We start from the raw sequence: 16,014 nt of genomic DNA on the forward strand, positions 1-16,014 counted from the left end.
GGATAGCCTTGACATTGTTAACCTATCTACACTAGCGCCTGTGACCTACTTAGCAACTAGACCGCATCCCCTTCTCAGCGATCATCCCCATAAAGTTTAGCTCTGCCTCCATAGCCTTGGTGCCCGCACCCATGGGGCTAGCCGTCGGGTACAGAGCTTCCAGTTGCACCTCCTTAGTATGGATCTTGGGCTCCTCTTTGCTGCCAATCATCATGATTTCGAGCACGTTGCCGTTGCCATACTGCTCCTCCGTCAACAGCGAGAACATTGCGTTGGCAAGGTTCTCAGACGATAGGGCGAGATCTTCAGCTGGCAAGCGGTCGCGGCAGAATTCTTGGTCAAAGAGGGGCGTCTGCGCTTATGTCAGTCTTTGTGGTTATGTGAACAGGCGTGTGGACTTCCAAGATTCACGTACCCTCGTAGGTCCAGGACAGATAACAGAGTTCCTGATCCCCACCAACTTCTTCAACCCCTGAAGCGACTTGACGACACTGAGAACAGCCGCCTTGCTAGCAAAGTAAAACGGCGTCTGGATGGAGTGGATGTAGCCGCCCATACTCGACACCCAAAGCAGATTCCCCTTGACCTCGCGGTTCTGTAGCCAGTAGTCGATAGCTATTTGCGCCAGCCGGATGGGGCCAATGGTGTTCACATTGAAGATGTGGTACGATCCCACCTCAGCGTCCGCATCATCCTTCGATTCAGGCGAGACGCCGGGCGGGTTCCAGAAGGACGACCAGGGCGGCTCAAAGATACCGGCGTTATTAACGACGATGTCGACCCGGCCAAACTTTTCGAGGGTTGCCGCCCAGAGAGATTTGAGTTGGGCCCAGTTTGTCGTGTCTGTCTTGTGGAAGGCGGCTGAGGGCTTGTCTGCGGATGGAGACGGATGGGGGAAATATGCGATGGTGGTCTCGGCTTCTGGGCGGAGGACGAGGTCTGCGATCATTACCGAGCAGCCTTCGTTAAGAAGGCGCTGGGTGATGGCTAGACCGATGCCTAGAAGAATCATGAATATCATGCAAGCCGGCGATCGAGTTATCTTCGATCAATACCCAAGGGTATCGTCATTGAAGGTCTGGTAGAGATGGAGACTACTTACCAGATCCAGCTCCTGTAACCAGGGCTACCTTTCCCTTGACCTCGTATTCGATGGCCATGATAAGTCGTCAAAGTGCAAGCTTGATGGTATAGATTCTAGGTGTGTTTCTGACTCGCTTGCGCTGTTGATAAATCAGATTTTGACAATGATATGCTCCTTGGCACAAAAGTCGGTTTCAAAGATCAGGAAAAAGGAAGAAAAAGGGGGTTCAATTACATGACTTGCTAGGTGACATCAAAACCATTTCTGGATGGTCTTATAGGATGAGGATCTTCGCTCAGGGGCCCTTTTTCAGATATGCTCAGGAAGGTCAAGACGGACGGACTTTTCAGAAGGATGGGCGGTCAACGACCAGGACCCCGACTCTAGTTATCTTCAAGACGACAACTTGCTTTAACCCCGCGTTCCTGCATATATCCCCGGCTCAGCTGTCAACGGGGGTGATGCGGGCGGGTACTGGGTCAGACCATCCGCTGGCCGCGTATCCATCCTGTTGGGCGTCCAATGCCCAGGCACTTCGACTCGCATAAATTATCCATGTATAGGGGATAGTTTAAGGTCAGAAACAATTGCAATCAGGAAAATTAGACAAAGTCCATGATCCATGAACTTTGACGGATAATGATTCAACAAGACAATACACCTTCAACACCTTGACTGGAAAGTCAGAATGCATTACATAGTATATGTAAGAACGAAGAAATGTACTTTCTACTCCGTACGGGCGGAGTAGTCCCCCTCGCTCCCTGCTGCCGACTTGCCAAGATACTGTTGGTGCTGGGTTTCCATATGCAACCTTTCGCTTTGACGTCTCCCGTCCCCATACCATATGCCCAGGGCCCCTGTCAAGTACCGCATTCTATCACACAACCAACATCCCACACTGGTGCATTTGCCGGGGTGTTCCAATCCGTTTAATTCTCCAACAGACTTTTTTGATTGAACCCGAGCTTGACGTATTCGTACCTGACGCGGTTCGCAGCCGAATCAGGCCAACGCACATGCAAAGACGCTCCTTCGAGTCCATGCCAGGGATGTCAGAGACCTGGGTGCAATAGAGAACTTTGGTCCTCCCATGAGGGACCACGGTCATCACCTCCGCTTCGGTAACAAGGTTTGCTGTCTGTACATTTTCTCCGAAACCCTCTTCACTACTAATAGCGTCTTCGCAGAATGTAGAAACCGAAATCGATTCCTCTTCGAGACTCGTCCCAAGACTATTTCTTCGTCTCCGGCTCAGCTACTACGAAATCGGCGGAGAGGAATCGTCATGTCCAATGTGGCCGGAGACGATACGTGGCAGGCCGTCGAGCCTCAGGGGCTCGCATTAGGGCTCCTAGTCACTACCGTCACGTTGGCGATTCTAACAACTATCGTCATGGCCATGCGCGTGTTCATTCGATTCAAGACGAACAAAATCGGTTCTGACGACTGGGCTATGTTGACGGGATTCGTAGGTCGACTATTTTCCGGTCGGCTGAAAAGAAGCTAACTGCAAGACCGTTCGTTTAGTCTGTCAACTTGGGCCAGTCCGCTGTTGCGATCTACGGGTCTTTTACTGGCATAGCGAGCAAAGATGAGACTATGAATCGAGCGACGAGCATAGAGGGCTACAAGGTACGTTGTGATGGCATTGGACAGACCTACTACATACAAATTCGTAGGCCTATTGTTGCTAAATCTATACGGTCAACGAAAACTAGACACTCTTGATCTGGCAAGCCTTCTACGCTGGCAGCTTGTGCTTCATCAAGTCCAGCATCTGCATCACCCTAATGCGCATCACAAATCAGAAGGTCTATCTCTGGATCCTGCGAGGATTGATAGGCCTCTCCTTCTTGATGAGCGGCTCCGGCCTAATCGTTATCTTGAATCAATGCCACCCCCTCGATAGGTACTGGGATAAGAGTATACCGGGAACTTGCTGGCCACCAATCGTGGCCACCGCGCTTTCGTACGGGGCATCCGTTGCCAATGTCATCACCGACTTTAGCGTTGCGGCAATTCCGTTCTTTCTGCTTCGGCATGTGCAAATGCGATCCCGACTTAAGTTCTACGTGCGGCTCATTCTGGGACTGGGTCTCTTGTAAGTGATATTCTAAGATCTCTGCTAAACGTAGGGGATTGTGTACATGAGGCTTTGACTAACTACTTTTGTTGGTAGAGCTGGCATTGCGAGTATTATCCGAGTACCCTTCACGAATGCGTACATGAAAGCGAGCGACGTTCTGTGTAAGAAGACCCACGCATCCCGATTGTTTCGCTACAATCCGTACAAAGCAGCACACTGACATTCCTGCAATTGTGTAGACCATGCAGGTAACATAGTTCTCTGGACAATCGTCGAATGTGGCCTAGGCATCATTGCTGGCTCGCTACCAATGCTACGAGCTTTCTTTAAACGATTGGCCAAGGATACCAGCACGCAGGAACCCTACAACCGTTCGGGCGACACAAACCTCGTGACCTTTGGACAGGGAAAGGGACGACAGGGTCCGATATACGAAACGGACCTAGGAGTGACGGTGATTGGGGGAGCGGGGGATAATGACAGCAACAACAGCAACCATGACGATGACGCGGAGAGCACACGGCGAATCATCAAGGTTACGAGAGAAGTACGGCATAGCGTTACTGAAGAGAACAAAACTAGGCCGGCGAAAATTTGACGTAAGATTCATGAATAACACTAGCGTCTATAGAGAATGAGTCGCATGTACCCAAGTAACGTTAACCCATTTACCTTGTAAGATGGAGGATGTTCCCAATGAAGTGCATCATGGTCCGCCAAGTCATAAGACGTGCTTTCATTGCCAATGGTATTCGTAAGTATGAAACTCATCGGAGAACCGAAGCGCCATGCCGATAGGCAGTCAAAGCAGCTTGACAAGAATGTTGAGACTAGATGTCCAAGTGCTTGCGAATCTCTCCCAGGACCACTTCTGGCTTTTCGGCATGAACACCATGATTAGCGCCCTCAACCAACAAAAGTCTAGCTCCGGGGATTCTTTCAGCAATCAACTTCGAGTTTTCTGCAACGTTTCATGATTAGCGTGGACCAAGTTACTCTACAATTTTGGTAAAGTTCCTACCAGGAGGACATATCCAATCCTTGCCGCCCACGACTACCAGAGTCTTCGCTGTAATTTTAGAGAGTTGTTCAGTGTAATCAAAGTATTTCTCTTTCTCAGAGTAGAGATCATCTGAGTTGATTGTCAATTAGTCTAGACATTTCACAAATTGACTCGGTTGAAGTTTACTTACTATGAGACTCGGCGACGTATACACCATCGAGGTTGCTCTTCAACGCTGCATCGGGGTCGAAAGTTTCCCTGTACAGCGGCATCATGGCGAAGTAAACCAACTGAAACTCGCGGTCGCTCTCATATGCACCAAAGACTTTGTTCTTCAACATGTCGACAGAGAAGCTAGGAACTTTGTGTATCCTCGCCTCCAGAGTTTTGATGGCGCCGGCCTCGTCTGGTGGTGATGTTATCAACGCTCAGCCCTCCTAAAGCCAGTGCAGGTTACACAACTCACGGTGATGAGATGGTGCAGTCCCTCTGAGAATCAGATGCGATACTTTCGGGGCGTACTTGATGGCATAGTGTTGTGCAAGGAAACCGCCGAAACTACCGCCGCAGATGATGACCTGATCATCTCCGATGAAATGTTGTCTCACCGCTTCGATGTCATCGACAATTTGCTCAAAGGTGTAAGGCTTAGTCAAAGAACTTTGGCCATGGCCACGGTAATCGAAGGATATAACTCGAATCTTATCGCTTAACTGGCCGTAGACTTTGAAGTCGGATTTATGATCACCTAGATAATGTCAACCCTTGATCAGGAAGCTCGTCTTGTCACGCTGGACTTTCAATCAGCGTACCCATTCCGCGACCGCCATGCAGCGTGATCATGAGCGGTGCATCTTCAGGCCCAGCTAGTCGGTATGCCAGGCGGGCGCCATTGATGTTCACAAAGTCAACCATCTTGTCTTAGGCACCAAGTCAGTAGTTTCAAGTCAGAGCTGATAATTTAAGGAGTCATCAGAGATCCTCAAAGTTCACGGACAAGGTAGCAACATGAACTTTAACTAGTATGTGTTTGATAGCTACTATCACGTTAGATCAACCCAGCGTTGAGGACTTCTGGTAAGGCGCCGTTCCGTTATCCAAAGGGCGTATTGCATAAGAAGCCGAAGAAGCGGGGAGAGATCCAGCAAGCCGAAGCGAGAGCGGCCTTTGCTTGGCGTGCGAGTAAGGAGTCACTAAGCACCGGAACTAGCCCGACAGAAACTTCCAAAAGGGGTAAGGACACAAGGCCCCTCCCCGATACCACATCGGAAGGGAAAAAGATTTTGTTCTCGATGGCGCTTTGTTCGCCGCCAATGGTGAGTCGGTGACAGGACAGTCTCGGTCAAGTCAGCTTGAAGAAACGACTGCCGATGTCGTGCTCGACCCAGTAAAAATCGTTATCAAGTCTCTTTTTTCGGACCATCGACCGCTTCTCTAGTGTATCGAGGGAGGGATATGCTATGATAAAGAATCTCCTGCCCAGGTTCAATCTTCACTTTTGCCAGAGACGCTCCATCTGCTTGGCCTAGATCACCGACCGTGGGCACGTTTGGAGTTTTCTTGTGATCGTGCGACGAGATCAGATTTAGTGATAGCTGCAGCTCGAACCAGGATGGCGCCGCATCTCGATACCAACGCGGCCAATGCCATTAAGGCAGTCGACCCAACCAACCGGAGCCAAGATAAGGACGGCATTTCGACCACGTCCGTCGCGGCCGAGACCGATACCAAGCCGGAGCCCCCACAGCAACCTGAAGTCGCGGGATGGTTCCACTGGCACGAGCCCGGCACATCGCCGGAGGAGAAGAAGTTGATTTTCAAGTTGGATTGGTTTCTACTTTCATTCTCGTGTCTCATGTTCTTCATCAAACAGGTGAATGCACCTGCCCCCAAGCATCGCGTTCAGCCGGTATGCTGACTCCAGTGCTCTTCTTTAGCTTGACCAAAACAACATCTCCAATGCCTACGTATCCGGCATGTCGGAAGAGCTCAACTTCGGTCCCGGCAACGAACTGTCCTGGATGAACACGTACTTCAACATTGGAACCATCATTGGCGGTTCTTTTGCCAACCTGATCATCACTGTCGTCCGACCGCGCTTCTGGCTGACCGGGTGCCTCTGCACTTGGTCTCTCTTCGTGCTTTTCCTGTTCAAGTGCCAGACCGCCACGCAGTTCTATGTCCTGCGTTTTTTCATCGGCTTGTTTGAGTCTGCCGCATGGCCTGGCGTCATGTACGTCCTCGGATCATGGTATCGCAAAAGCGAATTGTCCCGCCGCTCTGGCCTTTTCGTCATGAGCGGTGTCTTGGGGCAGATGTTTTCCGGCTATCTTCAGTCTGCCTTGTATTCGGGTATGGGCGGAAAAGGTGGTCTGTCAGCGTGGCGATGGCTTTTTGTCTTTGACTTCATTCTTGCCATTCCCGTGGTGATCTACGGCGTCGTAAGTACCTCTCTTCGATATTGACTTCCATAGAACATCGCATCTTTCTGACGTTATTGTTAGATTTGCTTCCCCGACACCCCTCACACGACAAAGGCTTTCTACCTCAGTGACTGGGAAAAGCAACGTGCTCGCGAGCGGATTGAAGAAGAAGGCCGCAAACCTGTCGGCAAGATGAACTGGTCCGTTATAACCCGCGTCTTCGGCTCGTGGCAAGTCTACGCCTTCACAGCAGCCTACTCCTTCTGGACTCTGACCTGCGGCTCCTACATCATTCAATACTTCACTCTGTACCTCAAGTCAACAAAAATGTACACCGTGCCAGAAATCAACAACATCCCAACCTGCGTCGGTGCCATCAACTTCGTGTTCATGGTCTCCACAGGCTACGTCTCTGACAAAATTGGCCGGCGCGGACCTGTCTGTTTCGCGGTCGGGTGTCTTCTGACGTTCGTCTACGCCGTCCTCGCGGCATGGAGCGTGCCACATATGCTACGCATGGCCGTCTTCATCCTTGCAGGGTGCTATGGTTGCTACACGCCTTTGCTGGCGGGATGGGCGAATGAGGCCTGCGGCGGCGATCAACAGAAGCGCGCCTTTGTGCTTGGCTTCATGGTCTCCGTCGGCCAGGCTGTTGTGATTCCCTTCCAGCAACTGCAGATGCCGAGCGGACAGGCCCCTGCATTTGCCAAGACACATGGGTGGAAGAGCGCGCTTGCATTCGTGGTGGCGTTGACTGTCTGGACTGGTGTTGGTCTGCCGTTACTTCAGAGATGGAGAGAGTCTCGTGTGAAGTTCAGTACTCACGAAAGTGACAGTGATGAGACTTAATTGCCCATCAACATGTAGAGTCAAAGGGCGGAGGACACAAAGTCCAGTTCAGTCTTTTGAAGCGATCAATTATGTCAGTATTCTTAACGTAATGAGTGGTGGAATGTCTACAGATAGACACAACTAGATCGACGTTATTTCGCGATGGTGGATCTCATGGGGTATCAATTTGGGAATTTGAAGTAAGAACCAGTGTCATTGACTAGGTAGGTGTATTCAATACAAGAAGGTTAAAGCCATACTGTGAAGAAAGGAAAGTTCCAGACATCCAATCGTATATCCATGCCACAAATCCAGGGCTCCCTTCAAGCATCTACAGGTAGATGCTCCTTCTATCAAGACGTACATGCCTCACTGGTGTTGCACTCAAGCGAGAGCACCCTTGAGGAAGGTGCCTGCGGTGTTGACATCGGCGCCATATCCAATGTGGCCAGAGGCGCTTTGGCTCGAGCAGCTTCCGGAGCTAGCGCAGCCACCAGCGGAGCAGACACCGTCGCCAGCAGCGCAAAAGCTCCTGAACTTGGCGGTAGTGACACCAGTGACAGCTTGGCCCTTGAACGGGTCACCGAAGGTGACGGCCGCAGCGACGGCCTTGCCCGAGAGCTTCTTAGCGGCGTTGTGGACGACCATGCCGCCCTGGCTGTAGCCAGTGAGGACGATCTTGGTCTGGGGGCACTTGCTCAGCCACGAGTTGGCCTGGTTGGCCATGGCGACACTACCCGGGCCGGAGCCAGTTGCCTCGGACATAATGCCGGCCATGTCAGCTGCATACGTTGTGCCCTCGAAGACGGAGTCGGGGACGTTGGATGCAACGGCCTTTTGGAGACCGGGGCCGACAACGGTTCCGAGAGTGCCCATCTCGGTGGTGCCGCGGGCGAAGAGAACGGTGAAGGCCTTGCAGCCCGAAGTCTGGCGGATCTCAACGGGGCTAGCGGCCGCGAGGGCGGCGAAGAGGATGGTGGTGATGGTAGCGGTCTTCATTTTGAGGGAGTTGGTTTGGTTGTTTGTGGTTGTTTTTGAAGGGAATGTCTTGTCAAAAGAGCGAAGTCTGGTATGGCGATGGTTGAAAGAGTGTGCGCTGCACTTGGTTGGCAGATGTGTGACTGGAAAAAAGCGAAAGTGAGAAGTCGTGAAGGGACTGGATGATTCTTGATGTTCCTACTGATTCTTCAACATATATCCTATGCTCAGTGATATCTCATGCTCTTATACCTCGAGGCCTGTCAGCCTAACTCCCGAAGCTCAAAGTCTTCACAACTCGATAGGAGGACCAGGGATAGCCTCAAAGGAACCACGATGTCATCCCAAGTTTGAGGCGATGGAGCCTAGTTCGTCCAAAAACGATGTTTCTTGCGATTCCCCCGTTTCATACTGATTGGTGGCTTCGTCCGTAGACACCAATGTCTCAACCTGTCGTTCGCAATCAAAAAAATCGGGAAGCATCTGTGCGGATTGACACGGCACTCCCGTCGAGGATCAATGCGGCGTGACACTGGTCTCTCTGCGGCAATACCACCGGGCAGAAGACCGTGCATAATGTTCTGTTCCTGTTGGAATGCAGGCATACTGACTTGCCTGGCCTGCTTCGGAGCGCTTGGACTTGGCCATCACACCTGTCAGACCCAGTTGATTGGTTCTTAGTTGGTCTGCCTAGTCGCACCATTTCACGGGGTTTAGGAGATATTTCCCATTTCTCATTATGCATGTCGTTTCTTCTCCAGCACCCATGAGCTCACAAACGGGCGATGTGGGCACAACTGCCACACCGTTGTCTTCGCCATGAAGACAAAACAGGGAGGTTTCCCTTCATCATACCCCACAGTCAAGTTGGTTGCTCCGAACTAACCGACTATTGATCAAAAGACTGGAGATCGTCGAAAGGGAACAATTAATTGGATTGTTCTGGACCAAGGCTCTGAAGCCTTAGTGCGCCGCTCGGTCGGTAAGGAGGATGCCGGGAATGATCCTCCTTGAAGGAAGATCACGGATTAAGTGGGCGCGTGGGCGCCAATCGCATCTCATCCTCCTCTACATCAGGCTTAGAAAGTTCCGAAACAAGGATATCCATCTTTGATGTACTCGATGAATTCGCAACTTGCTTTACATACTACATATCTCAATCATGTGCATTTGATGTGCAGAGTTCGTGTGCAAACACGAGCAAGTTTGTGGATGCAGCGGCAGTTATGACAACATATTGAAGTGTTAAAACGATACGAACTATATACGTTGCGATGTAATATTCGAATGGACTAGAACTTTCATATTGGCATCGGTCGGCATAAAGAAGATGTCGATCCAAGGCCCGGCAGATAAGCATACAACCCACCGCAACTTATTGATCCTCTTAATTGCAGGGGTAAGACAAGCTATTCAGGGTCATCTCCGTCGATGGCCACCTGAAGAAACACGCTGGTGGCCTTGAACTATTTCTCGTCATCCCCGTGCCTGATTTTATGATGATGAGTCATTGAAAGATCATGAGAGCGGGTTATGGATCAATCAGCTAGAAGTAGCCTGATCGTCCTCGCCACTGTCTCTGCAACCCCTCACATCGTATTTTCGGACCAAGTCTTGTGGGAGTTAACCTTGCCCAATTCTCTTCATAGACCCTGCAGCTTCAAGGAACTGCTCAGGCTCCCCAACACTGCGACAGCCTCATGTCATATAGGCATGTTCGCGATGCATAGAGCAGGCTCAAACATCTCTAGCAGAATGGAAGCTACTAGTACCAGCAAAAGAAGCGACTTTCACCCTGCTTGACTCAGAATAATATCATTTACCCTAATTCACAACCTACCCAGTCCAAGCAAGGCAAACCTTCCGAGTATGTCAAACATCGATACGACCTGCCCTTTCATTAGAAAGTCATGCTTCGATTGGATCGATTTAAGCCATGGATGCCGTCTACTCCGTCATCTACCTCGGCTCGTCGCAGGAGATATACGCATTTCCGTGGACCATCACAGTCAAGAAAATCGATCCAGACATTCTTCATGGAGGGAAGAAGCCTGGCAAGCTACCCACAACATGTTGACGTGCGCCCAACCCACTGGCCCAAATTCAATGTTCCTGACTCACTCATAATTTGTAAAAGGGCCCGATAAGAGGGCAGGAATCTGTCCAATACCATCGCAGTCCTTGAAGGAGCACGCTGCAGCACAATGTCTTGGTCACATGCTCCCATCAATCACACAAGTCGCCCGTCGTTCTTCGTCTAAGCACCGCCAAGCTCTACATGAAAGCGTGGCGTGGGCAGCATTTTAACGAGTATTTTGCTTTTTTTACGCCCCGTAGTCAGATTCCCACATGCTGAGAGCCGGAGAGAATGAAAGGGAGGTTCGTTGTTGGTCTGCAGAGCCGTTTGGACCACCTGGAAAAAGCAACAACAAGACATCTTGTGGGACGAGACCGGGTTCTGGATTCCCACACTATCCGAGCCCAATCCCAGAGCGTCCGCCCCCAATGTTCTCCCACCATCTTTTCGCAGACTTGGCAACCGAAACTTGTGCCTTTGTGTAGGCTCAGAGAGACACGCACCCGTTTGCGCTGTTCTCGACAAAGATGCCACCCAGTATCTGTCCCTCATTCAGATTGCTTTCCTGGAATCCATCGTTCACAACCGTCCTGGTTTCGGTGGGCTTCTTGAGCAAGCCGATCTGGAGCGCACCCCCGCCCACGTTGTTGTTCGGGAGGACCTCGGTAACGGACTTGAGTGGATCGTTTCCTTCCGAGAAGAAGACTTGAATCGTGCTGATGAATCATTAGACACCGGAATCCTCCGTCACCTGCTCCCTTTCGACGCGATGGGAATACGACTTACTTCTTGGGGACATCGAGGGTGACGGCCCAGTTTTGCCAGACATCAAACTTGAGTGCCGTCGAGAAGATCACGCTGTTATTTCTGTCCAGCATCTTCCAGTCGGTTGACAAGGGCTTGCCCGCCGTACTGTTCTGCCCGAGGGGCGTGCCAATCTGCAGGGCAAATTGCGCACCGCCGGAGTCGTTCGTCTCGTGGAAAGACGTCAGATACTCGTGCGTCAAGTTCAGCTTTCTGGTCGAATCCTGCATGGAACTCCAGTGTGTCGTCATGACCCCTTGATTTGAAGCATCGGAGCCGTTGCCAAGCAGCAGTCCGGCGCGACGAAAGCCTAGCTGCGGGCTGTTGCCGCTGGGATTGAAGATGGACTGGTCGTTGATGGTGACTTCGAGAGGCTTGAAGTTCCCAGTCGCGTTGGAGGCTTCGAATCGCGAGGGTGTCGGAACCGTGGGAAACAAGAGAATTTCGGACCACTTCGCAGGGCCCTTTGTGTATCCCGGGTTGAACGGGCTGGCGTAGGTATCGAAGACTTGCAAGGTGAAATTTTGGGGGATTCGCCCATCCAGGACAACTGGGCACGTGACGGGCGAATCGAGAGATGCGCGGGGCGCATGCAGCGAAAGTGCTTGAAGAGAACGGACAGCTGCGTGTGGCAGAATCATTTTGAATGCTTTGAGAACAAAAGAGTGACTGAATTTTCTATTGAGAACAAGCGAATGATGACCGGACCTGCGAGAACCTTTTCTACCGAGACTTTGATCATTTTTTCGTGGTTTGATGTGAAGTTATACGGACTAGTACTCGGTTTTACCCCACTCATCTGATACTCAACCTAATTGTGGTAAATAAAGGGGAGAAAGCTTAATTCGCATCTTTTGAAGATCATGTTAAGGATGCTGCGCATTCGCAGGAGCCGCAGCCGTTAAACTTTGCTTGTTGCCAGCTCTTTGGTACGGGGCACAAGACTGTTCCTAAGTCCCCGGCGGATCACTCCGTATTGAAGCGCAGAAGGAAAGTCGTTTTTCTCTTGGCAGAAGCTCCCGAGTCATGGGTTCAGGGGTCATGGGCAGAAGGGCAGAAGGTTCGGCATCGTGGTGTTATCGTCACCGTTGACCTAGGCGGTACGGTCCGAGCTTTCCACCCACATGATGGAATCGCATACTAGATCCAGGAGTCGAAGCCACCAGGCAGCAGAGCTTTTCATCGCTTCAGATCCGCCCTTCAATAGAACAGTGGCATGCTGTGGTCCCTTTTTTCTGCGACTGGCTCTAATGATAGGGCTTTGGTAACAGGGCATGGATCAATTTCAACGTAAGATGCCCACTTCACAAGACGAAACTGTTGTCAAGGTCCACTTAGCACGACCGTTGTGTTGAAGCAGTTTTCAACGACATGCTGCTTCCAACCTAAGAAGACTGAATTGCCAGTCAGTCATCCCTTCATTTTCGTGTAAGCACTGGTAACACCCAATTTGAGCATGCTCTGCTAAGCACATAGCGATTATGTACGACTTTGTAAATAAATACCAGTCCGTAAGGGACAAGAAAGTAAATAGGAAATTATAGACAGACGTTAGTTAGAAACCGCCGATAGAATGATACGACATGAAATTGAAATTTGGCCTTGGCACAACAACCCCAACATGACATCATTCGGGCGAATAGCCTTCAGTCAAATGGTTTCGGTTATTAAAATAACGTTCATTACTGGCGTTAAAGCTACGTGAAGCTTCCGGTGGGCGCAACTATCGCTTTTCAAATTTGACCAATTGGGTGTTATGAAGCTGACTGAAAGAATCATCTTAGAACTTCAGCCAAGCTGCAATTGTTACATTAAACGAAAGCGTCTGTGTTCTGTTTGATAGCGGCCGCGGGCCAAGAAATCAACGACTAATATGATAATGTAGTCGCTCAGGCACTTGACGATATTACTTGCCTAGTTAGAAATATGTGCACCTGGTTTTCTCGGGCTCGGCGCTAATTCTCTTTGCGCGTCCGAAGCTATGACTAAATATGTCGCGAGATGCGGCCACCGATCGTGAGTATATCGGCCGGTGTGGGATATTCAGTACTCGTGCCTGGTTGATGCGGTAAAGACTTTTCCCCAAGTACGGACAAATAGAGAGTAACATTTCAGCAGCCCTAATCTGCACCAAACATCAGGTCACCCAATGATGTAATACCCCTTCTGTCACCGGACTTTTCAGAATGTCCTTATTGTCCTTATTAGGCCGATTCTTCTTCAACAAAGCTGGCCGTGATGATTTCTTAGCGAAGCGATTTTCTACCCCAGTTGGCATTACCAGTAGGCCTGCAATGCCAAACAACATGTGCAGTTGCAATAAAACGTTACCAGCCATTCATCATTGTCCCATTATTCAGGAACATGGGTACAGAAGACTTCTGACCTTCCCCGTTGGGCAAGTTATCCGAGCCCAGAATTTGTTGGTCGTTGGTTCACCCATCAACCACATCTCCGGCTCCCTGAATCGCCTTCGGCGATCGGCCTACAGCCATCAACTCTTCCCCGCACCGTTGAATGCCTGGCCACCTCATATACATAAATGGTCACCCGCAGCTCCAAGGAAAGTCCTTAGATTCTTCATCACTTCATTTCCGGGTACAGATTTGCAACCCCATCGCCTCCAGAGCTCTTGGACCATGCTCTTCACCGATCCAGTCGTAGTGTCCTGGGCGCTTGGGACCACGTGCCTGCTTGGTTTCTTGCGGGTAAGTTGGATTACCTCGTGCAACATCAGTGAAACCTTCTAACAAACATCTAGCTGTGTTCTTTGTGGCTGCGCAACCCTCTCAAGCATATTCCAGGACCATGGTACACACGCATCACCCATTACATACTCAAATGGCAAACCACAATCGGCCGGCGAATGTACTACGTTCACTCCCTCCATGAAAAGTACGGTACCGTTGTACGGATCTCGCCGTATCAGGTCGCAATTTCAGATCCCGACGGCTTCGTAGCGATCCATCGCATCGGTTCTGGCTTCCTAAAATCGCCATGGTATGAGGAGTTCGTTGGAGATACAGGCATCGGAATTGGTGTCTTTGCTACAGTAGACCCAGTGAGGCACGGAGTGATGCGTAGGCTTTTCTCTCGCGCCTTTTCTACCACCAGCCTTCGACAGAACTGCGAGGAAGTTGTGAGGGAGAAGGTTGCGAAGGCGATTCACAGGATCAAGGGCGAGGCTACCCACGGATCCTGCGATATACTCCATTGGTCGATGCTCATGACTTCAGATGTGATTGGCCAACTAGCTTTTGGTGAATCCTTCGAGCTACTAGAATCTGGCAAGGTACGTCAACTGTTAGTGTAGCTGTACCATTGCTTGTTCATCGAGTGTCACATGCTGCAGTTGAAATCTAGTAGCTGACCACAGGAATAAACAGAAAAACGAGTACATCGACACATTTCAATTGGTCGGGATTGGGAGTTATTTGAAGCACGAGCTTCCGTGGCTCTATGCAATCTCTCATTACATCCCACTCAAGCCGCTTCGACGAATGCTCAACGCAGGAAACTCGATCCGCGAATACGGCGGTCGAGCTGTTGAAAATTTGAAGAGACATCGCGACAATAAGTCAAACCTCTTCGCTACTGCTTTAGCCGAGTGCGATGCCGGAGACAAAGCCGAGCTTACGGAAGATTACATCCAAAGCGAGGCGTCTAATCTGATCTTTGCCGGCGCAGATACGACGGCGGGGACTCTGACGTACCTTGTTTGGGCTGTCTTGAGAAGGCCTGAGCTTCAAGCTCGGCTTGAAGCGGAAGTCGCTGCGGTTGACGATATCAACATTTTCAACGATGCTTTCCTTGAGAAGCTACCTCTTCTTAACTCTGTCATCGATGAAACTCTTCGCCTCTACGGCAGCATTCCGGCCAACTTGCCGCGAGTTGTTCCATCCAAAGGCGCCAAGTTCGGAGACTATACAATTCCTGGAGGCTTAGAAGTTGAGACTCAGGCTTATACTCTTCATCGGGACGAAAATGTCTATCCCAACGCACTCAAGTAAGTTGTTGGTCCTCGGAAGCAATATCAGCCTTCTAATCTTATTTCAGATTTGACGAGTCACGATGGATGAACCCCAAGATGCTCACGCCACACCAGAAAAGCAGTTTCTGCCCCTTTGGTGCCGGTGCACGAGTCTGTATTGGTCAGCACCTCGCTCGAATGGAAAATCGTATGGGGGCTGCTGTATTGTTCAAACAGTGCCCTGGCCTCAAGTTATCTAGCAACATGACAGACTCTATGATGGAGATGGAAAACTTCTTTGTCGTTGCGCCTGTCGGGCGTCGTTGCGACGTCACTTTTCAATAATTCTTTTCTCTAAATAGGTAAAGCCTTTGTGAGAAGAGAATCACCAGGAAGGCTCTGTCACACAGTGACTGTACAAGATATTGATTTCCCTTCATGCCTTCGACGCTGCCTCGTGTAACTGATGTGAGCTTCCAAGCTATTCCAGCTCTTTCACTCGCGTTTCCATCACAGTCAACTTCGCGTAATATTCAGCTCACGGTACTCTTTGGAAACCATCGGCAGATTCAAGTTGGCAATACTTGGCTGTATATATCTCTAACAGTGACTGTATTTGTTCTTGATACAAAGTACTATGCTGATACTAAACTAAACAGCGCGAATTAAGGGAACTCTCAACATCACTAGTACACAGCCTCAGAGCCCTGTTGTTTTTGAATGATTAACGAAGCTAAACCCACGGTTGAAGCCAA

The 16,014-nt window shown here is 50.3% G+C and overlaps 7 protein-coding genes across 7 annotated transcripts; 3 read left to right on the plus strand and 4 right to left on the minus strand.

Moving 5' to 3' along the window:
- Positions 1 to 49: 49 nt before the first annotated feature.
- On the minus strand, positions 50 to 1,160 carry CPAR01_13202 (uncharacterized protein; the record flags this gene model as incomplete). Its single annotated transcript, XM_060497456.1, has 3 exons — positions 50 to 352; positions 416 to 999; positions 1,103 to 1,160. The coding sequence occupies 3 exons, from the start codon at positions 1,158 to 1,160 to the stop codon at positions 50 to 52; spliced, it is 945 nt and encodes a 314-aa protein (XP_060343849.1).
- A 918-nt stretch (positions 1,161 to 2,078) lies between these two features.
- Positions 2,079 to 3,771, plus strand: CPAR01_13203 (uncharacterized protein; the record flags this gene model as incomplete). The annotated part of the gene is made up of 5 exons (XM_060497457.1): positions 2,079 to 2,555; positions 2,615 to 2,719; positions 2,806 to 3,188; positions 3,267 to 3,334; positions 3,413 to 3,771. Coding segments are annotated over 5 exons (1,392 nt in total), but the record flags the coding sequence as incomplete, so codon positions are not given.
- A 232-nt stretch (positions 3,772 to 4,003) lies between these two features.
- CPAR01_13204 (uncharacterized protein) lies at positions 4,004 to 5,091 on the minus strand (the record flags this gene model as incomplete). The annotated part of the gene is made up of 5 exons (XM_060497458.1): positions 4,004 to 4,134; positions 4,195 to 4,305; positions 4,367 to 4,582; positions 4,643 to 4,924; positions 4,989 to 5,091. The coding sequence occupies 5 exons, from the start codon at positions 5,089 to 5,091 to the stop codon at positions 4,004 to 4,006; spliced, it is 843 nt and encodes a 280-aa protein (XP_060343851.1).
- A 697-nt stretch (positions 5,092 to 5,788) lies between these two features.
- Positions 5,789 to 7,448, plus strand: CPAR01_13205 (major facilitator superfamily transporter; the record flags this gene model as incomplete). Its single annotated transcript, XM_060497459.1, has 3 exons — positions 5,789 to 6,049; positions 6,114 to 6,617; positions 6,681 to 7,448. 3 exons carry the CDS (start codon positions 5,789 to 5,791, stop codon positions 7,446 to 7,448), a joined length of 1,533 nt encoding a protein of 510 aa, XP_060343852.1.
- A 366-nt stretch (positions 7,449 to 7,814) lies between these two features.
- Positions 7,815 to 8,429, minus strand: CPAR01_13206 (cutinase; the record flags this gene model as incomplete). The annotated part of the gene is made up of 1 exon (XM_060497460.1): positions 7,815 to 8,429. One exon carries the CDS (start codon positions 8,427 to 8,429, stop codon positions 7,815 to 7,817), a length of 615 nt encoding a protein of 204 aa, XP_060343853.1.
- A 2,543-nt stretch (positions 8,430 to 10,972) lies between these two features.
- Positions 10,973 to 11,930, minus strand: CPAR01_13207 (uncharacterized protein; the record flags this gene model as incomplete). The annotated part of the gene is made up of 2 exons (XM_060497461.1): positions 10,973 to 11,201; positions 11,272 to 11,930. The coding sequence occupies 2 exons, from the start codon at positions 11,928 to 11,930 to the stop codon at positions 10,973 to 10,975; spliced, it is 888 nt and encodes a 295-aa protein (XP_060343854.1).
- A 1,998-nt stretch (positions 11,931 to 13,928) lies between these two features.
- Positions 13,929 to 15,604, plus strand: CPAR01_13208 (cytochrome P450; the record flags this gene model as incomplete). The annotated part of the gene is made up of 4 exons (XM_060497462.1): positions 13,929 to 13,997; positions 14,051 to 14,581; positions 14,676 to 15,295; positions 15,346 to 15,604. 4 exons carry the CDS (start codon positions 13,929 to 13,931, stop codon positions 15,602 to 15,604), a joined length of 1,479 nt encoding a protein of 492 aa, XP_060343855.1.
- Positions 15,605 to 16,014: the final 410 nt, after the last annotated feature.

This window comes from Colletotrichum paranaense, assembly GCF_030867605.1.
Source record: "Colletotrichum paranaense strain IMI 384185 chromosome Unknown Scaffold_12.1, whole genome shotgun sequence".
NCBI classification, from domain to species: domain Eukaryota; kingdom Fungi; phylum Ascomycota; class Sordariomycetes; order Glomerellales; family Glomerellaceae; genus Colletotrichum; species Colletotrichum paranaense.